The sequence below is a fragment of the Nothoprocta perdicaria genome, unplaced genomic scaffold, assembly GCF_003342845.1.
Source record: "Nothoprocta perdicaria isolate Ctin4 unplaced genomic scaffold, notPer1 scaffold_133, whole genome shotgun sequence".
Lineage (NCBI taxonomy): Eukaryota > Metazoa > Chordata > Aves > Tinamiformes > Tinamidae > Nothoprocta > Nothoprocta perdicaria.
In genome coordinates this window covers 1346904-1363760 of record NW_020454461.1, presented here as the reverse complement: position 1 = coordinate 1363760, position 16857 = coordinate 1346904, and the positions used below count along the sequence as shown (strand labels likewise).

General features: G+C 42.7%; 2 protein-coding genes across 4 annotated transcripts in view; one reads left to right on the top strand and one right to left on the bottom strand.

Annotated features, from left to right (window-relative positions):
* The first annotated feature begins 567 nt into the window (after nt 1-567).
* RPS27A (ribosomal protein S27a) lies at nt 568-2567 on the top strand. The gene is made up of 5 exons (XM_026033810.1): nt 568-693; nt 994-1048; nt 1161-1246; nt 1946-2077; nt 2380-2567. The coding sequence occupies exons 1-5, from the start codon at nt 646-648 to the stop codon at nt 2527-2529; spliced, it is 471 nt and encodes a 156-aa protein (XP_025889595.1). The 5' UTR covers nt 568-645; the 3' UTR covers nt 2530-2567.
* A 1084-nt stretch (nt 2568-3651) lies between these two features.
* Nucleotides 3652-16857, bottom strand: part of MTIF2 (mitochondrial translational initiation factor 2) — a 26104-nt gene continuing 12898 nt past the window's right edge. The window contains exons 1-14 of one of the 3 annotated variants that reach the window (XM_026033772.1): nt 13827-13848; nt 12418-12646; nt 11804-11909; nt 11141-11312; nt 10512-10672; nt 9989-10165; nt 9142-9281; nt 8371-8495; nt 7451-7655; nt 6623-6875; nt 5311-5451; nt 4293-4457; nt 3933-4073; nt 3652-3849 (exon numbers count right to left, since the gene is read on the bottom strand). In XM_026033772.1, the coding sequence (XP_025889557.1) occupies nt 3680-3849; nt 3933-4073; nt 4293-4457; nt 5311-5451; nt 6623-6875; nt 7451-7655; nt 8371-8495; nt 9142-9281; nt 9989-10165; nt 10512-10672; nt 11141-11312; nt 11804-11909; nt 12418-12639 (2178 nt within the window). In that variant the 5' untranslated portion in view covers nt 12640-12646; nt 13827-13848 and the 3' untranslated portion in view covers nt 3652-3679. Of the gene's footprint in view, nt 3850-3932; nt 4074-4292; nt 4458-5310; nt 5452-6622; nt 6876-7450; nt 7656-8370; nt 8496-9141; nt 9282-9988; nt 10166-10511; nt 10673-11140; nt 11313-11803; nt 11910-12417; nt 12647-13320; nt 13445-13826; nt 13849-16857 lie in introns of those variants that run through there. The other 2 variants (XM_026033773.1, XM_026033774.1) reach the window with 2 other exon arrangements.

Here is a 16857-nt window from a genome sequence, read left to right as displayed (position 1 = left end):
CAAGTTGATGTAAAGCTCAGTGCTGTGCTAAGCTACCCACAGCCTCCTCCACTCTAAAGGTATTTACTCCTAAATAAACAAATAAACCAAAGGCCTTCCTCTGGAAGCCCGCCCTACACAGCCGGCCCGGGCCGTTAAGCCGTGCCCAGCTCGCGGGATTTCCCACCCACGCACGCAGCTACCCTACACGCAGCTGCACGCAGAGGTACGTGCCTACGTGCGCGCATATACGTCAACGTATAGGAGATGAGGGAGAACACGGGAGCGACACCGCCCGCCCACGCCCTTACAACGGCCGCGCGGGGCGGGGCGGGGCGGGGCGGGGCGCGCGCCGCCGCCCCGGTGCATTGTGGGCAGCGCAGTTCCCCCGGCCTCGCCTGCCCGCCTTCCGACTACGACTCCCGTGATGCCGTGCGGGGACGGGGGCGGGAACTACAGCTCCCAGCAGGCCGCAGCGCGGCGCGCGGCGGCGGGGCACGCCGGGAGCCGTAGTCGCGCGGCGGCGCCGCGCCCCTCGCGCGCCGAGGGTGGAAACCCCGTGCGGGCCGGCGCGGCGCCCTTTCGCAGAGCCGCCATTCCGCGAGCAGGTCGCTGCGCAGGCCTCGCTCCGCTGCGGCGCGTGGTGCCCGGGCCCGCCGCCCCGCCATGCAGATCTTCGTGAAGACCCTCACGGGGAAGACCATCACCCTCGAGGTGAGGCGCGGGGGAGGGCCGCGGCCGCGCCGGGGCCGCTGCGGCCKTTTCTCGGGGTTCCCTCGCTCTTCGCGGCTGCTGAGTGGGCCGGTGCCCGGTTAAACGGCTGTGCAGATGCGGACACTGGGGCTTTTAAATACCGGTATATGGAGTGGACATCGATTTGCATTGAACTAGGGAGGTAGTGTATGCTGCAGGTTGCACTCGCTTTTTTGCACTGCATCCGCATTTGCACTAACCGCGTGTCTTTTTTTTTTTCCCCCCCCTACTCTTTCTCATTATCGTTTTATTTTATAATAGGTCGAGTCTTCTGATACTATAGAAAATGTGAAGGCCAAGATCCAGGATAAGGAAGGTAAGTTCCAAGCGCCTGTTTTTTTCCCCCTGCGTTTGAGTGGTGTATTTTTTATGAAGATAGGATGGCCCGGCCCACTTCATGTCTTAATCGTGATTTGTGTCATTATTAGGGATTCCTCCTGATCAGCAGCGACTCATTTTTGCTGGTAAGCAGTTAGAGGATGGGCGCACACTGTCCGACTACAATATTCAAAAAGTGAGTAGAAAAAAGGTCAATAAAATATTATAGTCGTACAAGTTAGCTACTGTTAGGGGAGCAAAATGACATTTGCTGTTAAGCTTAAGATGTGCTGCCGCATAACTGATCTATGTTAATAAGGCTGAGGTAAYGCTTCAGACTTGGGAAATTCTGCTTGGGATGCTAAGACTGGATCTGTGAGTTGCTGCAGTTGAGGATGCAGTCTCAGGACACGAGTTACTGTCTTTAATATTAGCTTCCTGTTCCCTTGCTTCCCTTCTGTCAGCTCCTGGCACTGCCCGCTCCGGTGAGTTGGTTTAGGGAGACAGTGTGACAGCTACTGAGTGCAAGGGGAAGCCCTGGGAGCAGCACTGCTGGTGAAAAAGGAAGGAGGAAATGGTATTTTTTTGGCAATAGGTACCTGACAGGTTGACTGAGTTGCATTATGAAGCTGTGTCCTACGTGTATTAAGAGTCAAAGAATACAGTGGCAATAGACTTCACCATATTCGAACTGTTAACGGAGCTTGGAGTACTGCAGCACACAGCATTTCGTTTCGTTTGCAAACTTGGTAGCAATTTTCAAGTTCCAGCCAACTAGAGAAGCTTTAAAATCTGTTACTTAAATACTTCATGTAAGTAGAAGCAGCAGCTTGCAGGAATGCTAGTCTGGGCTTGAGAAGCAATTCTGAATCTCTACACTGTGTTTTACCAATAGGAATCCACCCTTCACCTTGTGCTGAGGCTGCGTGGGGGTGCTAAGAAGAGGAAGAAGAAGTCTTACACGACCCCGAAGAAGAACAAGCATAAGAGAAAGAAGGTGAAGCTTGCTGTGCTCAAGTATTACAAGGTAAGAAGAACTGTTCCTAGGGGAATTTTGTTTAAAGCTTAGTAGATCTCAGTAAAGCCAGGAGATTTAAAAGATCTTCTCAAGGGACAAAATGATTACAAAATTTGAGGGTGGTGGTCTGGGCTTGTAACTTGACTTCATGTAGTCTGGCACAATTCTTTCTATTTGTGCTTCCAAACTTTGGGAATCCGGCAATGTAATAAGTGTCCCAAAAAAACCACTTTGCCAGAGAAAATACTGAGAACTCATGGGTGCTGTAAGTGACGAGCGTACACGAAACCTTCCCTGTGTGCCCTTGGCAGGTGGACGAGAACGGCAAGATCAGTCGCCTGCGCCGCGAGTGCCCCTCCGAGGAGTGCGGAGCCGGTGTCTTCATGGCCAGCCACTTCGACAGGCACTACTGCGGCAAGTGCTGCCTCACGTACTGTTTCAACAAACCAGAGGACAAGTGAAATACCTGGCAATAAAAATCTGAAATTCTTTATGGTTTAAGGACTTGTTTCTCCTTCCACCGTCTTTCCTCTTCTTCGATAAACGAGAGGAATCTACATAGTGTTGAATGTTGATCACTAACTAGGGTTTTCTGTTCTTGACTCTAAAACTGAAGCAAGAACTTGAGTTTTATAAAGAGCTGCTTTAGGTAAGAGACTTGCATGCAGCAAGTAGACATGTACAAGACACGCAGCAGTACATTAAAATGGTAGAGTACTCAACAGACATTTCTGCTGAAAAATTTTCCTTTTGAGTTTGCTAGATGATTGAACAGTGAGGGCCTAGTTCTAGTCCTCTTATTCTAGGCTGTTTATTAAGATACTATTTTGTCAAATGAGATTTGTCCATTTGAGGTGAGACTTAACCTAAGAGGAAGCAGCAAACACATAGTAGGATCCATTTCCCTAAGCTTAYTTTCAAAAATGTTTTCTCCCTTTCTATTCAAACATAAAAGTTTCTCTAGTAGTAGTGTAAGCTGAAGCCTGACCAGGTCCTTTTCACAGTATCAACAACAAAAAAAAACGGTGGTTGCCTGTGCAAACTTGCTCCTTTCTAAGGAGGTAACGGGGTAACGATGGCACAGCAAACAACCCTGTCAGCACCATTAAAAGGGGCCTGCTGCATGAGGGGAGTAGATTAGAACTATAGTTTTAATTAAGAAATAAGGAGATAAAGGAGCTAAAGAAATTAGGGCTGGACTTAAAGACCACACCTGATTACAAGCTAAAGGAAAGGGTAGTAGGTGACCGGCCAGCAAAAGGCAAGAGAATGCACAAAGAGACATTTCCTTCTTTCTTTACTGAAGGTAAAGCAACATTACAGGGATACCACTCAGCTCTAGTGCTACCCCTGCATTTAAATATTCACCAAAAAGATACTTGTAACTTGACTGTTCTGTGCATTTGAAGTACTTACAATTAATACTTCTGCTTTATCCTATACTCCCAAGTGCCAATTGCTTGACAAGATTTAGAACTACAACAATGATATTTATATATCTGGTCTATAGCTTCAGAGGAGCTGCTTTATAAATTCACTTCATGTGAAGAGTTCATAGGCCATTGGTCCAGTCAGGAACAATGCATGTCCTTTAGTGTATCCAAATGTATTTTAAAATCCTGGATCCCAGGAAGTTGTTTGTTCAACTTCTTTTTCTTCATAGCAGATAATTTCATCTCCAGCCTTGAATTCTATATCCTTGTCCAAACTTAGGCCACAGTCCATACCACTTTTTATTACCTGGACATCAGCTTTATGGTGCTTCAGTGATGATAAGGAACCTACAAAGAGAAATATGTCAAAGTAAAAAAATGCACCCCACTGACACACCAGCCTATAGGTGGTTTGTAAGAGCTGTACTTACCTTTCCAAATAACATCTCCCTTACGGATTAACTTAAATTTCATCTTTTTGTCTAGCAGCCCCTTATGTACTCTGCACCCAGCTACTGGAACTTTACTTTTTCCTACTGTTACAGAGAAGGTGTCGAGTACAGAAGCTTCCCCTAAAAGGGAAAAAAAAAAAAAAGAAAGAAAAAAGGGTATATGAAGTACAYGTTGTTATTAATTAGAACCAAGCTATACTCCTCCACTTAAGTTCTTTAAGAAAATAAAAAAGCAGATAGAGAAGAATACAAAATATTCAATATAGTAGGAATATCTTCATTGAAGAATAAATTTAAGGCCATACTATGAGAAGGAAAAACCACTCACGGAAAACTCACCTATTGTATTTTCCACCACAGATGGGGGTAATCTGCTATTTAGCTCTTGTTTTACATCATCAATAAGCTGGTAGATGATATTGTGAATTTTAATTTTTATTCCCTTCTTAGCAGCCAGCTTTTTAATAGTTTCATTGGCTTTCACACTGAATCCATATACAACACCTGAAAAACAAAGCAGTCAGCAGCTGATGGCTACAGAGATCATTCCTTTCCAAAGAGTATGTGAAATTCTGCTGCAACTATTCTGTAATGTTAAACCTGCAGCACTGCCTTAAATCAGCAGTCGCCAATACAAGAAAAACCATTTTACACATGTTCTCAAAAGGGGAGCATTTGTCCTTCTTGCTCACTGCATTCACCACATCCACTGCTTCTTGCCTTGAATCAAAGGAGTTAGGCTCAAAAGAAAAGCTTTCATAAAAAGTTCTGTCGTGACAGAACTGAAGATACTGAAAATGAATTCTTAGGCACAGCTCATCAGAGCCTCTGGCACTATGTATGATAAGTAAAAGGTCCTTTATCATCCTTGGCCTGAAAGCGCAGTTTGATTCTCTAACCCAAGGCTGAAGTGAGCTACATCATCCTCACCACCTGTTGATGAGGTTGGGTCCGACACCAAGGAATCCACAAGCCTACAGCCTCGCACACGCTGAGTAGGGGGTAGGAAAGGGTACTAAACCAATACAACCTTTCCAACGACTGTCCTGAGCAAAAGGAAATTCTTTTGTTCTGGTTCACCACTTTCCTAGCTTCTCTGCTCTGCTAGAGCACAATGAGTTTTCCAGCACTCTCTACTTGTATAAAAGTCAAATGCTTTCCTATCCGTTAGCTGTCCAGCCTTCCCTACCTGCACTGGTCCTCAATGTTAAAGACAACATTTTTTAAGTTTTGTGGAAGTTTACATTAAAGATAATGCTAATTATTACAAAGTAAGCAAAAACAGAACAATTAACTACCCTTCCACTAGAAAAGGATTTTGCACCAACCGTAAATTGGTATTTAAACATGCACTCACCATTGAAAGTTTCAGCAAGACTTATATCAGTTTCGCTGATATCTCCCATTCCAAAATGGATGACCTCCAGTTTACACTCATGATGAGCATCGTAGCTGTCCAGAATGTTTAGAATAGCTTCAACGGATCCATCCACATCACCTGTATGTATAAACAGTATTGCTTTGTATAATTCAAACTAATACTGAAGGAGAATAAAGACAGAAAATGCCAGGCAATGTAGTATAATAATAATCTTCTTATATCTAGCATCCTCACAATATTTTCAACAGTTAATATAAATATATACAAACATTTTTACATATACTAATATACACACATAGACCCCTTAATATATTCTAAGGAGTTCATTTTAAAAAGCAAAAGTGAAAAAATACAAGAGGAGCACCTGCTCAATATCTGCTGTGTTCAGGTCAAGTTTGCATAGGTTCCAACTACTATTATTCACYACGTGTACAATGCAGACTGTGAGGCAAAACTAAGACAACCATGCTCTAAACCRAAGAAGAGATTCAACTAATTTGCCTTATATTGCACTCTGCAAAGTTCCAGCCTGTAGCCATGAAAGAAAAAGCAAAGCTGGCCCCTGTTTACCTACACTCAGCCTCAGGGACTGGCACAGGGCAGTGCAGGTACGAGCCATGTTCTGCTGTTCAAGAAAACGTGGCCTTGGGACCTGTGCTGAAACAGGGAAACCTGGGCTGGCAGTAGAATGTGGAAACCATCAGTTGTTTTARGATTTTAAATCAAGCTTGATAAGGTTTAGTTGCAATTGCAACTAAATCAAGCCAGGAAAAAAAACACTTAAAATTTCAAATACTGTTTGAAATGTGAACTACACACTATCTGCTACTCAAAACTCCTGCTCTTCTTCTCCGACTTCCCAATCTCCTATGTTCACACATGTTGCACATGTTCATACCAGGTCTCTATTTTGCCAAACTGTGGCCAAACCCAATGCCCCCATGCTTCAGGTCGGCCTACCCRCTTTGCCCTCCCAACATTTTATTGTGCCTATCATACTGGCCTTCGTGTGGCTTTTAGGTAAAAGTTGCTGGATAATGGGGTTAGGCTCAGAAATTTTCCGTTTGCGCTGGCCCTGCTGGAAGCATATTCCTTCTGACTGCTGGATATTTTCTGATGTCCCTCTCCCTACGGAGAAAGATCTAATAGTCCATTTAATATTATTATTACATTATTTTGTTCAAGTGGGGTTTTAATCGCTCTTCTGGTAACAGAAACTTTGTTAATGATTTAGAGTTACACYTTAGAGCAGAGAATCACGAAAACGGCGGAGCAGAACAGACAGTACCTTTAACAATTACCGACAGCACGTTCTTGTCAATCTCTACTCTCTCTTTTGGCTTAACAAACATGAGATGTTTGTTAGCCTTGTACAGCACTGCCTTTCTCTGCCTCCAGGTGAGATGGCCCAGCTTCTGCTGCTGCTTCTCATACTCGGTCCTGTGCTCCTTTTGCTTTGCTTCAATAACTTCCGAATCCTTTTTCATCTTCTCCTGCTGTTCAACATAATTTCTCCAGGCAACAACCTCGTGGGCCCTTTGCTGARAGAGGCAGCAAGGTTATCTTTAAAAACAGCACTGGAAAACTCCACAATAATCAAGTTTCAATCTTTCATATTTTCTCTACAGGCTTATTAATTTTCTTTCACATTTAACCATAGATTTTGCCACAAGGATGCTGAAAATTAGCACAAGTTTCTTCCTTGTGCAACAGCAGCATAATTCAAGTCTTATTTTAAAGATAACTCTGATATTATTTGTTCTTTCAAACGGTATCTGTCCAGTTCTCTAAACACCTATTTCAAGGTAAACGTTACGCGCATTCTTTTGTCAGAATCTCATTATCTCTTATTCCAGAAATAAAAACGCCATTAAGTAACCGATTATTTCCCAGGTAAAGTCATAGGGAGGTCATGTGAAAAATAAACCTGTTGACAGTCTACTACATGTAGCTCAGGCTACAATCAACACCCAGGCCTGGCCTTCATCTTTTGTCAGATTATCTTAGGGTTCTTTTTCGGAACAAAAGCTATCACTTATTTCTACTCAGCTCCTGCCTATCCACTTTACCACGGCACTCGCAGAAGAGCTACTTCCTTAAAGAGTTCTTGCTGTACCTCAGACTCCACTTCAAGGATTTCATCTCCAGCTGAAGGGACTTCCTTCCATCCCATGATTTCCACCGGGRTACCTGGAGAGGCTGCATCTACGGCTCTGCCGTTCTCATCGAACATGAGACGCACTTTGGCCCAGGTCCTCCCTGCAACCAGAACGCAGCCTTTCCTCAGAGTTCCTCGTTGGATGATGGCTGTGGTAACTGGACTAGCGAAGAACGGGAGGAGAGAAGGGAAAAAATAATGTATAAAAATAACATCCTTTTTGACAGTTACAGAGATTAGCAAAGACAAACTTGGGATTAGAGGAAGAATACTCTCATGGCCCAATCTACCATCCTGCTAAATGAATCCTGAGAATGTTGGAAGTGATGTGCAAGACACCCCAGGAGCATATTATACTTTTAATTTTTGTAAGTTATAATAAAGATTTTGGCATATTCACCTTACAAATATAGGCTGATTTCATAAGCTAAGTGAAATCACAGTCTTTTTATCTTGGGCCAGAAAGCACCTCACTCGGGCTCACACTTCTACAGGTTAAAAAAGAGGGGTGTGTAGATGTGTGTGTACATTACATATTTCTTAAATGTTTTCCAGTATTCAGTTTATCTTTAAGAAGAGGGTAGAAATAATCTTGTTTTCAGAGAACCTGCAAAAGAAGCTTAAAGTATTTAAAAAAGTAAAATGTCATATAGTTTTTGGTAAGTAGACTGTAACTTCCCTACCTCCTTTTCTGTCTCACGCTGCGAAAACACTTCAACATTTTAGTTGCAAACACTGCAGATAAACTGTTGAAGTTTTGTTGAACATTTTCAAAGGATAACCTTCAATCTGCRTATTGAAGTATTAACCAGCTCAACATTCTCTCTGCATTCTTACAAATTGCTCCATTTAAGTTGTAAGAAAGACACATTTCCTACCCTTTTCCTTTGTCTTTCCGACATTCAATCACAGTCCCCTCTACCAGACCTGTGGGATCCGCTTTCAGTTCTAACATTTCTGCTAAAGCAACTGTTGCCTCTGCTAATACCATCAGATTTTCACCCTGTACAAAGAATGAATAAATAAATAAATAAATAAATAAATAAAGTGCCTTGGTAAAATATGATTAAAAGTTAGTGCCAACTCTCCCAATTTAATTCATATGCTAGGGGAGCTTCAAGGAAGACAGCAATAAGCCTAAAATGCTTCTGCATCACTTTCAAAAGGGCTCCTTTAGCACTACATTATAAAACTGAAGGCATRTATTACAGTTCAGATTTCACTTTAGTTTTTAGCTATCAATTTTCTGTAAGTCTACAAGTAAACTGTGTCTTCAAGTGTGTTAGGATGACACAATTTCATTTCAACATTTATCTTCACGTATAGTATTGTCACTAAGCTTGATTTTGGACTAACTTTACACAGAAAATAAATATCTGAAGAAACAATACTGGGATGAAATCAAAAAATGTTCACTTAAATTTCCATAAGGGAAATGAGATATTATTGCTCACTAAAGGTCTGAGTCTCAGAACATGACACCAATAGGTATTCTGGTGATGGCCAGCAGCACTTTCCCTAATGCCAGGCATCCAGTAGGATACTGGGAAGCTTAGCATCCACTTGCCAACTGCCAAGTTAAAGCGTGGCTGTGTGCACGCACTTGGTACCTGGGAGCACAATGATTATTTCTTCCACGAAACCTTTACCTTGAGTGCAGAAATATTTACAGCTTGAACATCGCCTCCAAACTCTTCACAAACGACATCGTGAGCCAGCAATTCCTTCTTTACTCTTTCAGGATCAGCTTCAGGTTTGTCACATTTGTTAATAGCAAGGATAAGAGGAACTACAAAGAAAACATACAAACACGTTACCAACATAACAAAAACTCCACAGCACTCTCTGGTGACCCACACAACTGAGTTGGCAGTAGCAGCAGTTCTCAGTACCTGCATCACTTACACACAGCAAGAAAACTGAATGCACAGAGGATCAACAGCAGTGAGAGAGACCAGAGCAGCTCTAACTTCCCACATCGCTCTCAGTGTAACTGGAAATTAAAACAATCATTTCATACTTCTATCAAAATTACTTCAGGTGCCCCCCCACCTTTTTAAAGTTCTAGTAATCAAACCTTAGATCACAAAGTAATCAAGCTGACTGGGCACACCCAAAAAAAAAAAAAAAGAATACAGCAAACTGGCAAACTGTAGCAAATTCCAAGAAAAGGAGCTCGCTACAATATGTTAAAGGTCCTTAGAGATGTTTTCTCATTTGAAATGGAAAGCTGTTCCACCACTACGGATTTCATTAAGTCAGGAAAGGGCAACACAACACTCCTGACAACTGCACATACGAACTGCGAAGAAGGAACAAACAAAAATACAAACGAAAGTACAAAATATGAACTGTTCTTCCAAGGGATGAAGAGACATCTGTTTGCAACACATTCATCACGTGCCTCACACACTAACACACACCTTGTGCATTAGCTTGGTGTGCTGAGCTTGCCACCCGCTTAAAACCGAAGCACTACCAAGAGCAACACCGTACCTCCCGCGTTCTTAGCATGCTGGATGGACTCCACGGTTTGCTCCATGACTCCATCTTCTGCTGCTACGACCAGTATGACGATATCGGTGACGTTGGTGCCCCTCGCTCGCAGAGCTGAAAAGGCTGCGTGCCCAGGAGTATCAAGAAACGTTATCCTTTCCCCAGAAGGCAAATGCACTGCAAACAAGCACAAACACCGTACATTTGAAAAGCAGTGTATCACATAGCTTGCTCTCACACAACCCAAGTCAAACACCACAACTCTAAGATTTCTTTTTATTTTAAGTAGAGTTTAGGAGGAGAGATGGCACAGAGATGGAGGATGTTTGAAAAAGAGGGGGAAAAAAAAAAAGGTATATAGCATGCTAGGATCTTTCATGAGCCGATATAAATATTATTTCTATCGTATGGACCGTACCCTTCACAGTCCATCCATTCAGCATGTTTTTTTTTTTTCCCCAATGCTTATGTATTTTACTGTGTACGTCAACACACTACCCCCAAACACACACAACTACCATACCCAGAAAAGCACCGATGTGTTGTGTGATGCCGCCTGCTTCCATTGATGCCACCTGAGTTTTCCGTAGGTTGTCGAGTAAAGTTGTTTTCCCATGATCAACATGGCCCAGGATAGTGACAACCGCAGGCCGCGGGGTTAGTACAGCTGGGTCTGCAGGAGGTCTGCAATTAGCACAAAAACGAGCTTTGTAAATACCAAACTCATTCACTGAGTCACATTCATTCCCATGAAGAGCCATTTACCAGACCCTGTGTACAGGTCAGCCCTGCCTCCCCTCACACAAAACATAATCACAGATCCTAGCTACATCCCCAGTTTGCCCTCTTACTACTCAGACTTAGTTCTGCATCACAGTACAGCAACTTACAGCAATTCAGGAAATTAAGGAAATATCAGCTTTCCTTAAAAAAAAAAAAAAAGTCACCTAAACAAATCGAATCAGAGAATCAGTTTTACAGTCAAGGACATCAAAATGGTAAACTTTGCCTCTGAAGTATTATCAGGGCACAATCATGACAGGTATCATTTACATATTATTCAAGAAACAAACCACAATACATGAAAGAGTCAAAAAGTGTCAGAGAAAAAAAAATAGTTAAAAAAGCCCAAAAGAGCAGTTCATATTTTACCTTTTCACAGCATCTGTATTTTCTTTTTCTTTTTCTTCTTTCAGTTTTGCTGACTTATACTTCATTCCTGATTTTTTAACAACTAACTTGATATGGTCTTCATATAAGATGGAATCTGGTTCTAGTGAATCAAAGTCAACATCTGTGTACAGCAGAGCTTCAAAAATATGATCTAAAGAAAAGATAAAGAGAATTAACAAATCTATCAAAAAATGTGCAAGAGAAATACTAAAAAAGAAAATCTGAGCAATATTAAAAGGTAATTTATACCTTGTGAATACATTTCTTTACCTGTTAGCTCTTGTTATACTACATACTCACAATGATATGATTCAGAAAGGTTTACTGAAAAAATTACCTCATTAAATGCTAAAATACTGTTTTTCCACACAGCTTTTCACAGCTTATTTTCCATTCATCCCCAAAAGGAAAAAACTGCAACTCATCCAACCCACAGCCTGACTTGAGCATCATTACAGTCCTATCTCAGAAATACATGGCAAGAAACGACAGGCCTTTCAGTATACGTACAAACTACCTTGCTAAGAAAGGGACTAGTCATCACTTACTAATACTGTCTAAGAACATCTTTGCCTTTAGCACTCACAGCTAGCAGAACAGTAACAGCTACGGAGCATCTCATGCAACACAGCAGGCTCTCACCTACATCTTTGCCCATAGCTCTTGCAAGTTCCTCAACTGTCATTTTCTGCTTTATCTCCACTTCACCTTTTGTCACTGGCATTTTCTTTCGGGTCTTTTTCTTCTCCTACATGGAATTAGACATGTATATAGGAACACATAGCTGGCATAAATGAAGAAATAATAAAAACATTAAAAAGACAATGACCTGAAACACTATGTTATAAGCACAACTTTTCATCTATACTACAAATGAATTACAATTCATCTATACTACAAATGACTTAAACATCATACTGAATATTTAAAGTGTGAGGTACTGTTCACTTCTTTTCACAGCAAAGAAAATTCATCCCAAATTTCCTTTTGGATTACAATCATTTTCTCCTGCCCCTGAAGGAATCCTGATGTCAAGGGTATAGATACTTCACACAAACAACTGAGAGGAAGTCACGATTCACTCCTAGATATCTAAGAACATTTTGTCTTACAAAGTCAGAACTCATAAATGAGTCCTGTTCACGAGAAGCTTACTACATACAAAGCTCCCATTTTTGTAATAAAAGTGTTCAAAATGATTCCTTGTGCTTTGAAATTTCACACAGAAACAGAGATTACTGGATTCCATTAATCACCTCCTTTGTAGCTAGATGCCTGTAGTGTGGAAAGGCAACACTGATTAACGTGTTTCTTTGCCAGAGCTGTGAGTACAGACGAACAGGCCGTACGGGACACACGGACGGCACAGGCTTCCATTGTGCTCTGCAAACTCTTCTGTAGGACAGAGCACGCAGCTGTCTGCAAGCACAGTGCAACTGGACCAGGCTTTCAAATCTCAGGCTCAAACGCTGAATCATTTCTTCCCTGAAAACAAAAAGGATATGTTGAAATACACCCTCAAACCTGAAAAAYGCTATTTCCTGTGGTAATATCAATAAAGATGCTAAAATATGATGCCTCAAGACAGACATCTTTTAACACTGTRAAAGYTGAAATATTTAGTGACTGTCCCAGTTTTCCAGTTTCCTTAAGGGTGTCACCTTCCCCCACTGCCACTGTCTCATTTTAAATACATAGGTGCATTAATTTTGCCACAGCTTACAAATCATTCCTCCATTTTGCAGATCTTCTTTAACTTAAAATACTGAAATTCTCACTTTACATTACRCTACACTTCGCATTGACTATTTCTAGCTCTATTGATGTAACCAGCTCTCTAAGCCAGCAAAGCAGATCTGCATAATCCTGTTTAACTGAGTACACAACATGAGAAAACTGTAGCGCTGTAATAAAATCCATTTTGTTATAGGGTTCCAGGTTAAGATACAGCTTAGAAGGCAGTATTTACGAAACACTTCTTTCACATCATCATCAATCTTGCTTTAACTACCTGAACTGTGTTTTGTCATGCTTTACACCACTCTGTGGGACATCCTACATAAACTTCTCATTCGGAAGTGCCGATTTCATAGCTCCCACATACTCATACACTTCGGTACCCTTCTCTTGTCCTGACTTAGTGCTACTTTACTCAATACCTCCTATGTCGTCTCTCAGAGGTGCTTTTGTACCATCTCCTAAGGAGCTCCGAACCCTTGCAGCACTATTCTCAAAGTAACTGCTCTTCCCTTGAAGGCTGCTGCCTCAGGACGCGAGCAAGAGGCAAAGCAGGGAGCCACCAAGGCGGTTTTGCCTTTCTCGGGAGGAGCCAGAGCCGCAGGGCCCCGCTGCGAGGCACCGCTTGCACTAACAGAGCGCTCCAAAGGCTGCGGCAGGCCCGGACGGGAGGGGAGCCCCACGCGAGGGCAGCGGCTGCCAGGAAACCCCTCCCGGCTCCCCACGCACGGCGGCCGCTGCTCGCCCGGCCGCTGGGCCCYGCGGCGCCCTGAACCGCTGCAGTCCCGGCAGCCACGGCCGAGCCCCTCCTGCGGCGCAGCCGGCCCCCCTCACCCGCCGCTCCCAGGACGGGGGGAGCCCAACGGTCCCCGCGCGCCACCAACGGTCACCAACGGTCACCAACGGCCACCCCACCCGCTCCTTCCACCTGCCCGGTCCGCGGACACCGGAAGTGGCGGCGGCGCGAGGGGGCGGGGCCGCGGGCGGTGGGGGGGSCCCGCCCCGCGCTGCGCAGGCGCAGTGGGGATGGCGCGCACGTTAACGGCCGCGCGGAGGGAGGGTCGSTTGTGTGGGCGGGCCGTTGCTCTCAGCCTCCATCCGAGGCTTTTGCGGTGGCTGAACTGAACACATATCATATAAACCTCAGTAGAAGTTCTAATGTGACGTTTCTAAACGCCAAGTTAAAGATTAGAAAAAAAATCTAAGAGGAATATTATAAATAGTGTTTGAAAAATCCTTAACACTCCCCTTCTTCATATTTTTGTAAACCCCTTATATAGTCCCAGGTTACACGGTAAATAGTTTTTTAATCTTGAGGTTCCCTTGGAACAGTACCCTTTTTTATAGTGATATACATACATACATATACATACCTATATATATCCAGTTATCACAAATTATGAAAAGTAATTATAAATTCCTCTGTAGGTTCAAACTGCATGTAGCACAGAGATGACAGGAGCTTGCACAACTACTTTTCTACATTTAAAATAGGCAGTAGCTGCATCCCTGGCTGCCCTTGTCCTTTACTTGCCCCTTTGGTCCTTCGGGATGCTGAGTATCGGCAAAAAGCACATCCTGCTTTTGAAGGCCCAGGCTGCCAGTGAAATTCCTAGCATGATCTGAAAAAAAAATGTTTTTGCATTCCTATATAGCCCTCAAAACTACAATTAAAAAAAAAAAAAAAAAAAAAGAAAGCCCTATCATTTCAGACATTTAAAAGTAGACAAAAGGAAACATGAGCAAATATAAGTGAGGCAACAGTTCTGCACTGGCAAAAAAAAAAAAAAAAAAAAAAAAGAAAGGAAAATATCACTACATATATAGACAAACTAAGGAAATGGGGAAAAAGAAACTCATAAACTTGAGCTTAAACTGAAGCCTGCATTGTGCTGTCTGCGAATGTACATTGTGGCACTGCTGCACAAAGTGCTCCCCCATCTCCCCCAGCCTGGTTTTTAAGGACAAGTTGTGCAGTTCTTCAGATGTGTCTCTGAATTAAAACTCTCCTAAAAGAAAATCCGAGTGTACAAGGTGCACATGGTCCCAGCCAGGCAGAAAGACCCTAAAAAMTGAGCTTTTTAAGTGCTAACACCTCAGTTTCTCCAAATGTAAAAAGGGAAAAACAAACCRAAACTAAAGTGTGGTAAAAAACACTACTTAAAGGTTGCAGAAAAGACCCCGACACAAAGTCATAGGTAAATGACATAGATACAGTCATAGGTAAAAATATGGTGCAAAGACACRGCCATCACTTACCTGTCAGCCCCGCTGCAAAAGAGCAGGGGTCCTGCAGGCAATGGCACTAATCCAGAGGGATTTGGACTGATTAACCCGAGAAACGTTTTCTTTGAAAGATAAATTTACATTGCATAGCAGTTACCAGAGTGTGCCATAAATCCGCTTCTTGACTTAAGCTTCCTTTTGATGATGTCTGGAAGTATTCCATATACCACTCTAAAGCTCTTAGCATGGGATATATTTTCTCCACATGTCTTCCAACCACAGAATCATCCTGTTTTAATTTAGAGCTTTATTAAAGGTTGCTTTTTTTTTTTTTTGGGGGGGGGGGGTGCAGGAGGAGGAGTAAATCAGAAACAAGTAATTCCTGATCTCATAGGTCAGGATGATGGTTTGAGATGTAGAAATATTTTCCATTGAACTACGTTGCCATTAATTCTTTGCTTTGTCCATTACTTGCAATTCTTAATTATTGACTGCCCTTTGAAAAAACTTGATTATTAGTTCTCATTTTTAGTTAATACCATATATATATATTTGGATTTTTCTAGGTTTGGTCTTTTTCTTAACTTTTCACGGTTTAGCAACATTTTCAGTGAAACTTTTCATGAGCAACATGTTAGTGGGTGAAATTACAGCAAGCACACATGCAAAATAGTGAAAACAGGTAGAGATCTGTATGTATAGTTGTGGCAATAACGTGTTTTTGTTACAGGTCTGTATGCAAAATCTGTATTTAATAGGTGAGAGTACATTTTTCCTCTGAGTTCTGTGAAATTTTATCTGGTATTACTGAAACACTCGAGCCAAGGAACTCCAGACATCAGCAGATGCAGGCTCATGTCTCTGGGAAAGCCCAAGGAGAGATTGTTGTGACAGATTTTGGAAAATTCGAGCATGTAGATGGCAGAGCACTGGAAAGGGTGGGCATGGGTAGAAGCCGCTTGGACCCAACAAGGACCCTGTAAAGGGTTTCAGTACAGCCCAAACCAGGCAGGAAGGAAAGGCTCCAGCTGGCCCCGGGTGCCTGGCACCGGCTCCACGTCTCCTCAACCTTGAGGCAGGAGCTCGAACCTCAGCAGCCCTTTATACACAGAGTCGTAGCTTCTCTGGTGTGCCCTACTGATTAAATCATGTAAGATGTCTTAAACTCTWCCAAATTTACTTGTAACATCCACTTCTCCGGTTTGATTGAAGTAGCTTGCATTTCTGAGCACATCCTTGGATAGATGTAACTGTTCTTACCAAACGCCTTGCTACAAGAAAACCTTATACAATTACTAATTATATAAACAAATCACTTTTATTAATCTTTTTACTTTTATTCACACTTTTACCTGTAAATTACTTTTATTCATTCATCTATAGAGCATGAAACAGAACAAGATCTTCAATACCACTCGAAATCTCATGACTTTATGACAGGGACCTCAGCAGCCTCATCTCAGGCGGCGCAGCTTCAGGTTTGACCAGGATGGATCAAGGCACTAATGACTGAAAGTCCACCCTTAGTTGACACACTTTGGATATAATGTAAAAAAATATATATATATAAATTAGCACTATTACTGGATTATTGTACTAGTTCACTCAGTCATTATGTCTAAGGCTGRAGCTCTGGAGCTTTTCTTCCTACGAGGAATCCCTGGGCGCGCGTTCCACGGAGCGCCGCCTCGCCGCTCGGGCGCAGCGCGCGGGCCTTGCTGGCGGCGCGGGCC